The 17877-nt window shown below is 47.4% G+C and overlaps 1 protein-coding gene across 1 annotated transcript in view; it reads left to right on the top strand.

The window, feature by feature from the left end:
• The window catches only part of BCL7B (BAF chromatin remodeling complex subunit BCL7B), a 74593-nt gene that overhangs the window by 23393 nt on the left and 33323 nt on the right, over positions 1-17877 (top strand). The window contains exon 5 of the mRNA XM_069226782.1: positions 3009-3094. Within this exon, the coding sequence (XP_069082883.1) occupies positions 3009-3094 (86 nt within the window). The remainder of the gene's footprint in view (positions 1-3008; positions 3095-17877) is intronic.

Genomic DNA, 17877 nt, shown 5'->3' with positions numbered 1-17877 from the left:
GACATTGTAAGTGCAGGGTAGCCATAAGAGTATATGGTCTGGGAGTCTGTCAAACACGAACTCCACAGCACCATAATGGCTACACTGAAAACTGGGAAGTTTGGTATCAAACTTCTCAGCACAATAAATGCACACTGATGCCAGTGTACATTTTATTGTAAAATACACCCCAGAGGGCACCTTAAGAGGTGCCCCCTGAAACCTTAACCAACTACCCGTGTAGGCTGACTGGTTCTAGCAGACTGCCACACTCGAGACATGTTGCTGGCCACATGGGGAGAGTGCCTTTGTCACTCTGTGGCCTGTAACAAAGCCTGCACTGGGTGGAGATGCTATCACCTCCCCCAGGCAGGAGCTGTAACACCTGGCGGTGAGCCTCAAAGGCTTACCCCCTTTGTTCCAGCACCGCAGGGCACTCCAGCTAGTGTAGTTGCCCGCCCCCTCCGGCCACGGCCCCACTTTTGGCGGCAAGGCCGGAGGAAATAATGAGAATAACAAGGAGGAGTCACTGGCCAGTCAGGACAGCCCCTAAGGTGTCCTGAGCTGAAGTGACTCTAACGTTTAGAAATCCTCCATCTTGCAGATGGAGGATTCCCCCAATAGGGATAGGAATGTGACCCCCTCCCCTTGGGAGGAGGCCCAAAGAGGGTGTACCCACCCTCAGGGCTAGTAGCCATTGGCTACTAACCCCCCAGACCTAAACACGCCCTTAAATTTAGTATTTAAGGGCTCCCCTGAACCTAAGAATTTAGATTCCTGCAACTTACCGAAGAAGAAGACTGCTGAGCTGAAAACCCCTGCAAGAAGCGTGAGACTTGCAACACTGCACCCGGCGACCCCGACTCGACTGGTGGAGAAACAACACCTCAGGGAGGACCCTCCGGCGACTCTGAGACTGTGAGTAACTAAAGTTGTCCCCCCTGAGCCCCCACAGCGACGCCTGCAGAGGGAATCCCGAGGCTCCCCCTGACTGCGACTGCCTGATTCTAAAATCCCGAAGGCTGGAAAAGACCCTGCACCCGCAGCCCCCAGCACCTGAAGGATCGGAACTTCAGTGCAGGAGTGACCCCCAGGAGGCCCTCTCCCGTGCCCAGGTGGTGGCTACCCCGAGGCTACCCCGAGGAGCCCCCCCTTTGCCTGCCTGCACCGCTGAAGAGACCCCTTGGTCTCCCATTGATTTACATTGCGAACCCGACGCTTGTTTGCACACTGCACCCGGCCGCCCCGCGCTGCTGAGGGTGTACTTTCTGTGTGGACTTGTGTCCCCCCCGGTGCCCTACAAAACCCCCCTGGTCTGTCCTCCGAAGAGGCCCCTTCTCTCCATTGAAGCCTATGCGTTTTGGGCACCACTTTGAACTCTGCACCTGACCGGCCCTGAGCTGGTGTGGTGACTTTGGGGTTGCTCTGAACCCCCAACGGTGGGCTACCTTGGACCCCAATCTTAACCCCGTAGGTGGTTTACTTACCTGCAAAACCTAACAATATTTTACCTCCCCCAGGAACTGTGAAAATTGCACTGTGTCCACTTTTTAAACAGCTATTTGTGTTTTATGTGAAAAGTATATATGCTACTGTAATTATTCAAAGTTCCTAAAGTACTTACCTGCAATACCTTTCAAATGAGATATTACATGTAGAATTTGAACCTGTGGTTCTTAAAATAAACTAAGAAAAGATATTTTTCTATAACAAAACCTATTGGCTGGATTTGTCTCTGAGTGTGTGTTCCTCATCGATTGCCTGTGTGTATGTACAACAAATGCTTAACACTACTCCTTGGATAAGCCTACTGCTCGACCACACTACCACAAAATAGAGCATTAGTATTATCTCTTTTTGCCACTATCTTACCTCTAAGGGGAACCCTTGGACTCTGTGCATACTATTCCTTACTTTGAAATAGTGCATACAGAGCCAACTTCCTACACTCACTAACTCCAAAAGTGGATGGACAACCAGGGGGGTCAATAGTAGAATCCATACCATCAGACCCTGAAATTATAGACATATCCAGAACTACTCCCAGACAGCATATACATCATAATTCCATAAGGTTGCTAGGAATATACTGCCTAAAAACCAAACAACCCTTGAACGGGACTAATGACTCATCCACAGCTATTTCTTTTCCTGGAACATAGCTCTCTGAAAATTGATGTACAAAGTGATCAAGGACACACTGTGTCTTAAGAAGGTCACAATCAGGGTGATGTTGTGGCAACGCTGAGGCATTATCAACAAAATGCAGCATCCAAAGATGAAGCAAATACAGATGACGACTCATGGTTGCAGGAAATATAGCAATCAAGGGACTAGTAGACCAATATGAAGAGAACAACAGCTTCCTTATCAAGCCCATCAAAAAAGTTAAACCCAAGAACTTCTTCAACTCATCTAGATTTATGGGAGACCACCGGCTAGCTTTAGAGTTGGACTTAAGTCTGGCAAAAAGTTTTCAGTATTAACTCTACACCCTGGAACACCAGTGAAGGCAGGCAATGCCGGCTGTACCATGCTTGGGGCAACCCAGAGTTCAGAACTTCCAATGTGAAGCCTTTCAGCCCCAGGCTGTAATCCAAATGCCTCTTATTGGCACATCAGTGGCCTCCTCTAAAACAGGCAATTCCTCTGCACTGACAGCCGCTTCATCATCAGGCGATTCCTCTCGGATAGAAAATTCACTGCCAGAATCTTGTACGTCCTCCCCTGCCTCAGATGCAGTCAGTCTCATAATCATGGTCAGAGGAAGATTAGAAAAGCATACCAAACAACTTGATGAGCTGTAACACTGTGGCTAATCATAATCCTTACTTAAAAAAAAAAAAAAGTTACTTAACAAATAAGTCATCAACAACTAACAAGATGGAGGAGCAGGACAGAGGCAGAGCCAGAGATTGTCTTTTGTTTGTGAGCAGAGGTGGAAGGGGGGAAAAGGGTTACATATACATATTATGTGTGCATTTATTTGTACTTTGTAAGAGTTCCTATGCTTCCTTTAACTCTTTCAGAATCTGTGCAACCGGCATTGGAACACGGAGCAGAGCCTCCAACTCTCATCAAGGAGGAGATGGGCTTCAAGGAAACAAGGTTAAGGGTATGTGAATGACATGCATAATTTAAGTAATTATCCTGTTTTAATGCATTGCTGCATAATAGTATGGTGGAACTCTCACTGATAAGACCTCTGTACCAGTTAGAAACATTTGGTTCCTGGCTCTTTCACTGGGGCCTTGTTTAAAGATCAAAGATGTGACACAGACCAATGCTGCAAACTTATCAAGCATGTGGTCCTCAGTGTATGGAGGGATAGCTCAGGGAGTTTCCTCCCAACCCAATTAGAATGTGTCAAACAAACCAAGACACAAGTGCTTGAAGCCCTCCAATTTCCCCATAAAAAATAAACCATCTTAGTGTCCACTTAATGTTGGCCATCTGGCATCTAGTGGTTGATGAACAAAGGTTCCCAGAAACAGCTTAAGATACACCAGATACACTCTAATGAGACCCAAAGTAAATTGTTCTCTACATAAATGCCAAATAACATTGTTCAAATGTATGGACTAGTGGTGCTGGAAATTTGTAGCTCTTAAAGTAGCTCTGATAGAGAAAAAAAACTTTTGATGTGGTCACATTGAGTAAATTGCTTAGCCCAGCCAGACATTTCCCTACTGTGGGAGGGGGTTGTTGGGGATTTGACCAAGAGGATTCTGTTAGCAACTTAGAAGCTAGGATTTAGATTCAATGTCCTATTACACCTGCAAACTGTGATATCACAGGATACAGCCTATGTAGATGCCTGGCTAAGATCGATCTAGAGTCAGAGAATCCAGTATCAATAAACAATGCCACGCGGTCAGTTCCTTGAGTTGTCCTTCATGGTGCTCCCGACAACGCAGCCTTGCTCTTTGTCCTTCTCGATTAGGCAGTTCCTGTCCAGAGTTTACAGCTTCAGTGTTCCTGACAGATCACAACAGCAGACCTCCTACTATGTCCTTTGCATTGCTCCATCCTTGGGAAGGAAAAGAGTGAATGGGTGGGTTGATAGTGAGGGTTTGGGAAACAGTACCACAGGGGGTGCTGGTCACTAGCCTTTCTGTGCTTTGGTTGCAGAATGTTTATGCAAATTCAGACAAAACACAAGGAAAAGATCCTTAAGGGCCAGTTCTTATCCAGGTCAATGGGAAGCCATGATCAGTAAAGCAGAGCATGTCACGATATAAAAGATTTTGTCCACAAAGGAAGTGGAAGGAGGCACCACGTGGTCACCGGAATGTGCATTTCAAGGGTGTCGGGAGACCTTAGTGGGGCCACACAGGACAAAACAGAGGCAAAGATTCTAATCTGATATTGTAATCAGAAAGCCCCAAAACTTCACCATATGATAAAAGTGTGCATAGTCCTAAATGTTACATCAGTCTCTATGCTTTACAGTTGAAGCACTGTAAAACTGTTAACTGTACATGTATCCTGGCCCCAGAAGGGACAAGGCGCTCTGCTTTGTATTGCTGTTCACTGTTTTAACTGATCTACATTTTCTGTGTTTTTTAACTGGTCCACCAAGTCATCATTGGCTGCATTGTAGCACAGTAGTACTTGAGGCCATTGGGACACCATTTTTATACAATACACACTGTGGATATTACCCAACTGACTTCCTCCAGGATCAGAGAGAAATAGAGGTTTAATGAAAACAAAATGTCTTTGTTAATGCCAGACCTAATTACAGGCCCAATTCTTAAAGAAAGTCACAAAAGTGCACCCATAGTATATGTCTTTGAATTCGTGGCGTTCATGAATTCACAAGAACTTACAAAATTAGACCAGGAAATCGTACTTCTAGAAAATATTTGTGAACTGTGTTTTATTACGAACAAATATGCATGTGTAGATTTGCTCATGTGAAAATCTAAGGAGTGTTTACAAGTTCACTTTCCCTCCAACCACTTTTATTCCCATCCCTGGAAGAACATCTATTTCTGCCATTGTCAGGAGTACATTTCCAACCTTTGTCATTATGGGAAAAGAGAAGAGCTTTTGAAAATCCTTAAAATATGCAAGTCAATTGGTATGCATGTGTAGATTTGATCATGTGAAAATCTATTGAGCAGTTACAAGTTCACTTTCCCTCAACCACTTTTTTCCCCAACCTTGGAAGAACGTCTACTTCTGCTATTGTCAGGAGTAAATTTCCAACCTTACTCATGGGAAAAGATTAGAGAAAAGCGGGTGAAAATCCTTAAAACATGCAAGTTAGTAGGTTTGCAGACTCAAAGGCATTCCAGCCCTGGAACTTTTGCTTACTACTTCCACCAGGCCTGGTATGTATATCTGCATAAAGGTGGCATAATAAGGAAATTGCTATAGTAGGGATTGAAATTGCAAGTATTCAAGCCCTACTATAGTAGTAGCCCTGGTATAATCAGAGAGGCTATTATCAGAGCTCTTACATAATGAGCTTGCTGCCATAATTTATCACCACACTACGTGGCACCAAAGGGAAAAGTAGATTTTTTCACAGGACAAGTAGATCTAAGAAGCAACCTGTCCCATGGACAAGTAAATATTTTATTAAATTCCACACCCCCTGAATAAACAGATAAAAAAGTACAAAGCAACAAGGATAATCAATGGTTTCAGTAGACCAAAACCTAGGTGCAATTTGATGCTTACCACAGTGAAGCGCTAGTCTGAAACACCAAAGAGGTTTGGTCTAGGTAAAATGTTTACCTTCTGATTAGGGTTTGGCGCAGGGGGTTACTCAGTTACAAAGTTGACAGATATCCCGTCCACCATATTACAGTTCCATAATAGCTTATGGAACAAATAATACCACAGAACGAGATATCCGTCACATTTGTGACGGAGTAACCCAGATATTGGCGGACGCTCAATGTACACAAAAGAAATAAACTGTGAATATTCCTCTCCTTTTCAAGCAGGTTTATTTATCTTAAGTGACCCCTGGCCTGGCTGTCCTCCACAGCAACCGCTCCTCCTGTTTTCCTCCATCCCTCAGGATCCACCAAGCCTTAAAGAAATACATAATAATACTTACAATACAACACATTCCATATCCTAAAATCCTGTAAAAAAAAAACAATCCTAGTAATATTCATAACAATACAATAACACACCATGAAATTCATGCTACTTTTTTGACGTTGTTGTTGCATACCTATACTAACATGCCCCTAATAGCATACATAGGGGGTCATTCTGACCCTGGCGGTCATGGACAAGGTCAGGGCCAAAGACCGCGGAAGCACCGCCAACAGGCTGGCGGTGCTTCCGGGGGCATTCTGACCGCGGTCAGAAAAGGGAAGCCATGGGGATTCCGACCCCCTTCCCGCCAGCCTGGTTCTGGCGGTTTTCACCGCCAGAACCTGGCTGGCGGGAACGGGTGTTGTGGGGCCCCTGCAGTGCCCATGCCACTGGCATGGGCACTGCAGGGACCCCCTAACAGGGCCCCACATAGATTTTCAGTGTCTGTGTGGCAGACACTGAAAATCGCGACGGGTGCAACTGCACCCCTACGCACCCCTTCCACTCCGCCGGCTCCATTCGGAGCCGGCATCCTCGTGGAAGGGGGTTTCCCGCTGGGCGGGCGGGCGGCCTTCTGGCGGTCGCCCGCCAGCCCAGCGGGAAACTCAGAATGACCGCCGCGGTCTTTTGACCGCGGTACGGTCTTCTGGCGGTTCCCGCCAGGGCGGCGGCATCCACCGCCGGCGGGGGTCAGAATGACCCCCATAGTCTCTCAATGACCTTGATCTTTCCTTAACCCTCTCGCTGGGTCTTCTTGCCGTACCTTTATCACATTCAATTTGAATATTACTCATTCTCTTCCTCCTCACCCATTCACTCTTTTCCACATCATTACACCTCACTGTTCTCCTCACATTCCATCAGTTACCATCTGATAACTTAACACAGTTTCCTTTCACATCTTTCACACATCTAGGTTCCGACAATTTAGACTCACCCTTCCTTGCCAAATTTCTCATACTTACTCTCATCCACGCACCCCTTTCATACACCTCTTGTTTTCTTTTGACTCTGTTGTTGTGTCTTGACTCACACTGTTGCTGATACTTCTTCATCCTTTGACCAGTCTCCTCAGGATTGACCACACATTTTTTTATTTTTCACCATCCATGCTGGTACCGCCACTGTACATGGTACTCTCCCCTTTAGTAACAAAAATGGTGTTTCACCAGTCACAGTATGTGGTGTTGTTCTGTAACTTCGTAACATGTCCCTGACCTGAGTCTTCCATGAAGAGTTGTTGAATATAGCTAACTGAATGTTTTTCCCCAACACATGATTAAATAGTTCAACCGTACCATTACCCCTTGGATGATACACAGGTGTTCTGCAATGTTTAATTTCCCATTTCTTGAGAACATTTTCAAATTCTCCAGAAGTAAATTGGGGCCCATTGTCGCTGACTATCTCTCCAGGACATCCCTCCCTTCTGAATATTTCCTCGCAAAACGTTATCACATTACACGTTCTCACCTCTTTCATGAACTCCACTTCCAGCCATTTTGAATAATAGTCCACCATGACTATAGCAAACCTGTCTGACCATCCCAAGCACTCAAATGGATCACATATGTCAATAGCTACCTTCTCCCATGCTTTCTCTGGTAACTCCCTCGATTTGATAGTTGATTCCAGCAACACATGTGATTTATCACTACATGTGCACGCAATACATTCTCTCACATACCTTTCAATCTGTTTGTCCATTCCTGGCCACCACAAATCCACCGAACCATCCTTTTCATGGCAGACATGCGCCATGTCCTTCATGCATCAATCCCAACACTCTTTCTCTTAAGCTTTCCGGTACAACCAATTTGTCCCCTCTTCTCAATACACCTCCCATAACTGACAATTCCTCCCATACATTCTTGAATTCATCCGTATCAGCACCCAAATGTTTCCTTTCCACCACCGGTAATTCTTTCATTATCTTATTCAATACAGCATCTCCTCGTACAGCAGCTCCCCATTCCTCCCTGTCTATAGCTCCCCACGTATCTGATATATCAGCCACCATCCACTCATCCTCTTCAAACCAGTAATCTAGACATACAATCGGCATTTATATTCCTTATACCCGGTACATATATCATTTTGAATGTGTACTCCTGTAGTCTATATATCCATTTAGCAATCCTTGGTGTAGCTTTGCTGGCCCCTTTAGTGGTGAAAATATCTATTAACGGTTTATGATCTGTCCGTAGTTCAAATTCTGTGCCCCATACATATGTACGGAAATGCTGCACACTCCACCAGCATGTCAATGCCTCCTTTTCGATAGTTGAGTAAATTAGTTCAGCACCCTTCAAAGTGCGAGACGCAAATACTACCACTCTTTCTCTGCCTTCATGTCTTTGAAACAACGCCACCCCCAATCCATAATTACTTGCATCCGCCACTATTCTAGTCTCATCCTCCGGATCATATGGCTTCCATATGATAGCTTTCACTATTGAATTCTTAATCAAATCAAATGCCTCTTGACACACTCATTGGACCACTTAAAATGGCAACCATTTTTCATTACGTCTCTCAGCACATGCACCTTGTCTGCAAAGCGATCTACAAATTCTGTGTAATACTCAGCCAAGCCAAAGAATGATCTCAGTTGTGCTTTGTATGGAGCAGAGGGAGCCTTCGATATGGCATATATTCATTTTAGCTTTGGTTTTATACCATTGTGATTTAACGTGTACCCTAAGTACTCCACCTCTCTAACACAGAATTTGCATTTATTCCTGCTGATGGTAAGCCCTCCTTTCTCCAATCTTCCCAACACTTCCACCAATACCTCATCATGTGCTTGTTCATTTTCCCCCCAGACCAACACATCATCCTGGAATACTAATGTGTTACTCATGTTGCACAGAATCTTTTGCATAATCCTCTGGAACACTGCAGAAGCGGATGCTAAGCCGAAAGGCATTCTAACACATCGGAAAGTCCCCTCTGTTGTGATGAATGATGTTAAATGTCGGGAATTCTCTGACAAACGCACTTGATGATAGGCATTCGACAAATATAATTTTGTGAAATACTACCCCTTCCGAACACTGGCCAACATTTCATTTATTCTTGGTAACGGGTACTGATCAATCAAAATATTGTCATTTAAGTCCCTTAAATCAATGCACATATGAATCCTTCCATCAGGTTTCTTCGCTATAACTACTGGACTCAACCATTCGGACACTTCTATTGGCTCTAAAGCTCCTCCTTCAATTTTTCTCTTAGTGCCATTGGCACCACCCATGTCTTGTGTACTTTTGGTACAGCCCCTTTTTTAAAAACAATTTGATGTTCATAGCCTTTGAGGCAACCCAGTTTCTCGCTAAACAATTTGGGAAGTTTCGTCACTCATTTTCCTTCCTCACTTCCTTCTGTTAACAACACCTGCTCTGGATAAATGGGATTCAACACAACCCCCAATGCTCGTTGCTCCTTCCATCCAAGCAACGATCTTCCTTGACGCACTACATATACTTTTCCTCGTGTTCTTCTGTCCTTAAATGCAAGTTCCGCTTCAAAATAACCCAATATTGGGAGTTTACCACCACAATATCCCTCTGGCTCCACATCTGTAGGATTAAGCTTGTTATTCTTCAAACTTCCCCACACTCGTTCGTCTATCAATATAAATGGTGAACATGAGTCTGCCCACATATGTGACTGCTTCCCATTTATTTCAATGACACACTTAGGTGGGTTGTGTTCCTCACTCTTCACACCATGTTGAGTACACACTAATGCGCCTTATTCTTCCACAACCAAGACTTCCAATTCATCCTCACTTGTACTACCGTCTTTTGTTTTATTTTCAGTTCCATTTCCCTTTACTATATTTACAGCCTTCTTGAATTTACTTTCACCGGTCATCCTGCATACCCTTGCAAAATGCCCTATTTCCCTAGTGTTCATGGCTGGACAATTTCTTGCTTCCGCTAAATGTTTGTTGCTGCCACATCTGAAGCATTATTTTTTTTTTTTTTCCAGAGCCGCCTTCAAATGTATTCACACTCTTCTTAGTGAATCTCCTTTCACCCACTACACTCTGTTCCCTACTTCCAGAATCTGCGTTATTCAGTTCCTTGACACACTGATATGTACTCTCCATGTGTCTAGTGACTTCAACTGTCTTGTCCAATGTAGGGTTTTTCAAACCTAATCATTTTTCCTGTATTTTTATATCTTTCAGTCTGTTTATGAATTGGTCACGAATAATTTCATCATTCAGATCCTTGAATTTGGAAGTTATGGACAATCTTCGTAAACTTTTTACACGCTGATCTATTTATTCTCCTTGTTTTTGAGCACATGAAAATAATGTGTGCCGTTCTACCACAATATTAATTTTTTTTCCATAGTTCTCTTCCAATGCGTTCATAGCATTTTCATACACCTCTTCCTCCTGATCAGAATCTTCTCCCTGTACCCCATGTAATGGTAGGGTTTCAAAACTTTTCTTCCCTCCACTCCGAGACAGTGCTTCAAAAGTGCTAACTTCCTCTTTTCCACATACATCTCCTGTAAAGAAATGGCTCCCTGTTGCAGTTACCCCCCACTTTTTGCCTGATACTGATGCTGACTTGACTGAGAAGTGTGCTGGGACCCTGCTAACCAGGCCCCAGCACCAGTGTTCTTTCACCTAAAATGTACCATTGTCTCCACAATTGGCACAACCCTGGCACCCAGGTAAGTCCCTTGTAACTGGTACCCCTGGTACCAAGGGCCCTGATGCCAGGGAAGGTCTCTAAGGGCTGCAGCATGTCTTATGCCACCCTAGGGACCCCTCACTCAGCACAGACACACTGCTTGCCAGCTTGTGTGTACTGGTGGGGAGAAAATGACTAAGTCGACATGGCACTCCCCTCAGGGTGCCATGCCAACCTCACACTGCCTGTGGCATAGGTAAGTCACCCCTCTAGCAGGCCTTACAGCCCTAAGGCAGGGTGCACTATACCACAGGTGAGGGCATAGGTGCATGAGCACTATGCCCCTACAGTGTCTAAGCAAAACCTTAGACATTGTAAGTGCAGGGTAGCCATAAGAGTATATGGTCTGTGAGTCTGTCAAAAAGAACTCCACAGCTCCATAATGGCTACAGTGAATACTGGGAAGTTTGGTATCAAACTTCTCAGAATAATAAACCCACACTGATTCCAGTGTTGGATTTATTAAAACATGCACACAGAGGGCATCTTAGAGATGCCCCCTGTATTTTACCCAATTGTTCAGTGCAGGACTGACTGGTCTGTGCCAGCCTGCTGCTGAGAGACGAGTTTCTGACCCCATGTGGTGAGGGCCTTTGTGCTCTCTGAGGACAGAAACAAAAGCCTGCTCTGGGTGGAGGTGCTTAACACCTCCCCCCTGCAGGAACTGTAACACCTAGCAGTGAGCCTCAAAGGCTCAGGCTTCGTGTTACAATGCCCCAGGGCACTCCAGCTAGTGGAGATGCCTGCCCCCTGGACACAGCCCCCACTTTTGGCGGCAAGTCCAGGAGAGATAATGAGAAAAACAAGGAGTCACTGGCCAGTCAGGACAGCCCCTAAGGTGTCCTGAGCTGAGGTGACTCTAACTTTTAGAAATCCTCCATCTCGCGAGTGGAGGATTCCCCCAATAGGATTAGGGATGTGCCCCCCCTCCCCTCAGGGAGGAGTCACAAAGAGGGTGTAGCCACCCCCAGGGATAGTAGCCATTGGCTACCAACCCCCCAGACCTAAACACACCCCTAAATTCAGTATTTAGGGGCTCCCCAGAACCTAGGAACTCAGATTCCTGCAACCTAAGAAGAAGAGGACTGCTAAGCTGAAAAACCCTGCAGAGAAGACGGAGACACCAACTGCTTTGGCCCCAGCTCTACCGGCCTGTCTCCCCACTTCTAAAGACACTGCTCCAGCGATGCTTTCCCCAGGGACCAGCGACCTCTGAATCCTCAGAGGACTGCCCTGCTCTAGAAGGACGAGAAACTCCCGAGGACAGCGGCTCTGTTCACCCAAGACTGCAACTTTGTTTCAAAGGAGCAACTTTAAAACAACTGCGTTTCCCGCTGGAAGCGTGAGACTTGCTACTCTGCACCCGACGCCCCCGGCTCGACTTGTGGAGAAACAACACTTCAGGGAGGACTCCTTGGCGACTACGAGACTGTGAGTAGCCAGAGTTGCCCCCCTCCTAATCCCCCACAGCGACGCCTGCAGAGGGAATCCCGAGGCTCCCCCTGACCGCGACTGCCTGCTTCCCAGTTCCCGACACCTGGTAAAGACTCTGCACCCGCAGCCCCCAGGACCTGAAAGATCAGAACTCCAGTGCAGGAGTGACCCCCAGGAGGCCCTCTCCCTTGCCCAGGTGGTTGCTACCCCGAGGAGCCCCCCCCCCCCCCCCCCCTTGCCTGCATCGCTGAAGAGACCCCTTGGTCTCCCATTGATTTCCATTGGAAACCCGACGTGTATTTGCACACTGCACCCGGCCGCCCCCGTGCTGCTGAGGGTATACTTTCTGTGCTAACTTGTGTCCCCCCCCCCCCCCGGTGCCCTACAAAACCCCCCTGGTCTGCCCTCCGAAGACGCGGGTACTGACCTGCTGGCAGACTGGAACCGGGGCACCTCCTTCTCCATTGAAGCCTATGCGTTTTGGGCACCACTTTGAACTCTGCACCTGACCGGCCCGGAGCTGCTGGTGTGGTAACTTTGGGGTTGCTCTGAACCCCCAACGGTGGGCTACCTTGGACCCAAACTTGAACCCCGTAGGTGGTTTACTTACCTGCAAAAACTAACTAACTCTTACTCCCCCTAGGAACTGTGAAAATTGCACTAAGTGTCTAGTTTTAAAATAGCTATATGTGATTTATGTGAAAAGTATATATGCTATTTTGATTATTCAAAGTTCCTAAAGTACTTACCTGCAATACCTTTCATTTGAAGTATTACATGTAAAATTTGAACCTGTGGTTCTTAAAATAAACTAAGAAAATATATTTTTCTAGCCAAAAACCTATTGGCCTGGAATTGACTCTGAGTGTGTGTTCCTCATTTATTGCTTGTGTGTGTACAACAAATGCTTAACACTACTCCTTTGATCAGCCTACTGCTCGACCACACTTCCACAAAATAGAGCATTAGTATTATCTCTTTTTGCCACTATCTTACCTCTAAGGGGAAACCTTGGACTCTGTGCATACTATTCCTTACTTTGAAATAGTGCATACAGAGCCAACTTCCTACATTGGTGGATCAGCGGTGGGGTACAAGACTTTGCATTTGCTGGACTACTCAGCCAATACCTGACCACATGACTACATTCCAAAAATTGTCATTAGAAACTGATTTTTGCAATTTGAGCTATTTTTCTAAATTTTTAAAAGTCCTGCTAGGGCCTTGTGTTAGTCCCTGTTAGCATTTCTTTTAGAGTTTAAAAGTTTTTTGTGAAAGTTTGAATTAAGTTCTAGAGATAGTTTTAGATTCTTAAAAAGTATTCCAAATTTTAGAAACATAGGCCCTCATTCTGACCTTGGCGGGCGGCGGAGGCCGCCCGCCAAAGTCCCGCCGTCAGGTTACCGTTCCGCGGTCGAAAGACCGCGGCGGTAATTCTGACTTTCCCGCTGGGCTGGCGGGCGGTCGCCTTCAGACCGCCAGCCAGCCCAGCGGGAAAGAGGCTTCCACGATGAAGCCGGCTCGGAATCGAGCCGGCGGAGTGGAAGCTGTGCGACGGGTGCAGTTGCACCCGTCGCGTATTTCACTGTCTGGGCAGCAGACAGTGAAATACATGTAGGGGCCCTCTTACGGGGGCCCCTGCAATGCCCATGCCAGTGGCATGGGCACTGCAGGGGCCCCCAGGGGCCCCGCGACCCCCCCTACCGCCATCCGGATCTCGGCGGTCCGACCGCCGGGATCTGGATGGCGGTAGGGGGGGTCGGAATCCCCGCGGCGGTGCAGCAAGCTGCGCCGCCGCGGAGGATTCAATGGGGCCGCGGTACACTGGCGGGACCCCGCCAGTGGTGCCGGTCCGACCGCGGCTTTACCGCCGCGGTCGGAATCCCCATTGGAGCACCGCCGGCCTGTCGGCGGTGCTCCCGCGGTCCTCCGCCCTGGCGGTCAAAGACCGCCAGGGTCAGAATGACCACCATAATGCCTGGTGCAGAAGAGAATGTGGTGTAGCTCGACCTCACACTTAACCTCCATCTTAAGATGAGGGAGCTAAGGTCTCTCTGCAAAATAAAGAAAATCCCAGTTGGCTTAAGACCCTCCAAGCAACAGCTCCAGGAGCTGCTGGCAGAGTTTGCAAAAGCCAACCCTTCTGAGGATGACCTCACAGAGGGGGAAGATAGTGACTTGGAGGAGAATTTCCCCCTTCCAGTCCTAATTAGGGAGATAAGGGACCCTCAATCCCAGACTCCAACCATAATAGAGATGCTGCTTCCCTCACAGAAGGGCCCTGCACCTCTGTTATCACTGAGGAGAGCCTCAGTGAAGATGACCTCCTGTTAGCCAGGATGGCCAAAAGATTGGCTTTGGAGAGACAGCTCCTAGCCATAGAAAGGGAAAGACAAGAGATGGGTTTTGGTCCCATCCATGGTGGCAGCAACATAAATAGGGTCAGAGATTCTCCTGACATGTTGAAAATCCCAAAAGGGATTGTAACTAAATATGAAGAAGGTGATGACATCACCAAATGGTTCACCGCTTTTGAGAGGGCTTGTGCAACTAGAAAAGTAAACAGATCTCACTGGGGTGCTCTCCTTTGGGAAATGTTCACTGGAAAGTGTAGGGATAGACTCCTCACACTCTCTGGAAAAGATGCAGAATCTTATGACCTCATGAAGGGTACCCTGATTGAGGGCTTTGGATTCTCCACTGAGGAGTATAGAATTAGATTCAGGGGGGCTCAAAAATCCTCGAGCCAGACCTGGGTTGATTTTGTAGACTACTCGGTGAAAACACTGGATGGTTGGGTAACTGGAAATGAAGTGCATGACTATGTTGGGCTTTATAATTTGTTTATGAAAGAACACATTTTAAGTAACTGCTTCAATGAAAAGTTGCATCAGTATCTGGTAGACCTAGGTCCAATTTCTCCCCAAGAATTGGGAAAGAAGGCAGACCACTGGGTCAAGACTAGGGTAACCAAAATTTCCACTGGGGGTGACCAAAAGAAAGGGGTTACAAAGCCTCCCCAGGAGAAAGTGGGCGACACTAGAAACAAAGAAAAAGAGTCCTCTGTAGGCCCCCAAAAACCAGACCAGGTGGGTGGGCCCCAAGACACAACCCAAAACAAAGGTGGGTACCAGGGTAAGAACTGGGATGCCACTAAGGCATGGTGCCATAACTGTAGACAGACAGGGCACCACACCAAGGACACTTCTTGTCCCAAAAACAAACCCCCTAGCAAAATCCCAGGGGTGACCAGTGTAGCCATTGGGGATGACTCCTCAGATGAGGAGGTCTTCATAGCCTTCAACTGGAAGAAGGGCCCAACAGGTGAGTTGGAGATTCCAGAGGGAAGTAGACACTTCCACCACCTACTGGTGAATGGAATCCCAGCCACTGCCCTGAGAGACACTTGTGCCAGTCACACTATTGTGCATGACAGGCTGGTGTTCTCAAACCAGTACATCCCAGGTGAGACTGCCAGAGTAAGAGTTAGCCCAGACAGGGTCACTGATAGGCCTGTGGCTTTTGTGCCCATAGAAGTGGGTGGGACCTTTAGCTGGAGAAGGGTGGTAGTCCGTACAGACCTCCCCCTTGATTGTCTCCTTGGAAATGACTACCCAGAGGTTAGTCAGAGCCCAAGAGAGGAACTGGTCCAGTGCCAGTCCTCTCCCAAGGATTCTGGAGGTGCTGCCTCTGCAGTTAGGCCCCAGAAGAAAAAGAAAAGAAAACAGTGTAGGAAGATTGGACAACCTTTAGCCAAGGTTCCAGCAAGCCAAGGAGATTCTGCTCCAGTAGGGGAGAACTCCAAAAGTGGCACTGGTAAAGTCCAACCTGACCCACAAGATGTCCTGGCTAGTCAGGCAACTGTTACGCCTGAGTGGGTGGCTCCTCAGCTAACAGAAGAAAGAGTGGAAGAAGGGTGTTTACTACCAGATGTGGTAACCCCCCACTCTAATACAGCAGACAGGCACCCTGAACCCAAAGAAGCCTGTAACTTAGCCCCTTCCCTTGTAGGTGAAGAGCTAAAGGTGTGGTTCTGGGCACTGACAGCTGTCAGTGGCCTCTGCTGGGTGTTAGCCTTTATGGCTGCACTATCCTTGGCATGGTGGTCTGACCCCATGCCAAATAGCAAGTTAGGCCCCCTGACCCTGTTGGTCATGGTGGGGTTACTCCAGTTCTGGGTAACCTCTTTGGGTAAGCTAGGGGTGACCCTGGCTAAGATAAGATTAGCAGAGGTGGATACCTCTAACCCCAAAATAGAGAGAATGGGTGGAGACATTAAAGACACAGACAGGACCTAGTCTGAATTGCCTCTTATCACTGTGGAAGTGGGTCAGTTCCCCAGAGGGAATGACCTGAACAGGAGGATGTAAGGCAGAGTAGGCCCTGCAACAAACCAGCCTATTTCCTCTACTCTTCCTCGCCTGACAGACTAGGAAGACTCTCCCAGCTTTGGCTGAGTCTCCTGGCCTGTGGGCTGAGGGGGGCTTGTGTAAAGAAATGGCTCCCTGTTGCAGTTACCCCCCACTTTTTGCCTGATACTGATGCTGACTTGACTGAGAAGTGTGCTGGGACCCTGCTAACCAGGCCCCAGCACCAGTGTTCTTTCACCTAAAATGTACCATTGTCTCCACAATTGGCACAACCCTGGCACCCAGGTAAGTCCCTTGTAACTGGTACCCCTGGTACCAAGGGCCCTGATGCCAGGGAAGGTATCTAAGGGCTGCAGCATGTCTTATGCCACCCTAGGGACCCCTCACTCAGCACAGACACACTGCTTGCCAGCTTGTGTGTACTGGTGGGGAGAAAATGACTAAGTCGACATGGCACTCCCGTCAGGGTGCCATGCCAACCTCACACTGCCTGTGGCATAGGTAAGTCACCCCTCTAGCAGGCCTTACAGCCCTAAGGCATGATGCACTATACCACAGGTGAGGGCATAGGTGCATGAGCACTATGCCCCTACAGTGTCTAAGCAAAACCTTAGACATTGTAAGTGCAGGGTAGCCATAAGAGTATATGGTCTGGGAGTCTGTCAAAAACGAACTCCACAGCTCCATAATGGCTACACTGAATACTGGGAAGTTTGGTATCAAACTTCTCAGAATAATAAACCCACACTGATTCCAGTGTTGGATTTATTAAAACATGCACACAGAGGGCATCTTAGAGATGCCCCCTGTATTTTACCCAATTGTTCAGTGCAGGACTGACTGGTCTGTGCCAGCCTGCTGCTGAGAGACGAGTTTCTGACCCCATGTGGTGAAGGCCTTTGTGCTCTCTGAGGACAGAAACAAAAGCCTGCTCTGGGTGGAGGTGCTTCACACCTCCCCCCTGCAGGAACTGTAACACCTAGCAGTGAGCCTCAAAGGCTCAGGCTTTGTGTTACAATGCCCCAGGGCATTCCAGCTAGTGGAGATGCCCGCCCCCTGGACACAGCCCCCACTTTTGGCGGCAAGTCCAGGAGAGATAATGAGAAAAACAAGGAGTCACTGGCCAGTCAGGACAGCCCCTAAGGTGTCCTGAGCTGAGGTGACTCTAACTTTTAGAAATCCTCCATCTTGCAGATGGAGGATTCCCCCAATAGGATTAGGGATGTGCCCCCCTCCCCTCAGGGAGAAGACACAAAGAGGGTGTAGCCACCCCCAGGGATAGTAGCCATTGGCTACTAACCCCCCAGACCTAAACA

Source organism: Pleurodeles waltl, chromosome 3_2 (genome assembly GCF_031143425.1).
Source record: "Pleurodeles waltl isolate 20211129_DDA chromosome 3_2, aPleWal1.hap1.20221129, whole genome shotgun sequence".
Classification (NCBI taxonomy): domain Eukaryota; kingdom Metazoa; phylum Chordata; class Amphibia; order Caudata; family Salamandridae; genus Pleurodeles; species Pleurodeles waltl.
The sequence above is the reverse complement of the archived record's forward strand: the minus strand, read 5'-3'. Positions and strand labels throughout refer to the sequence as shown.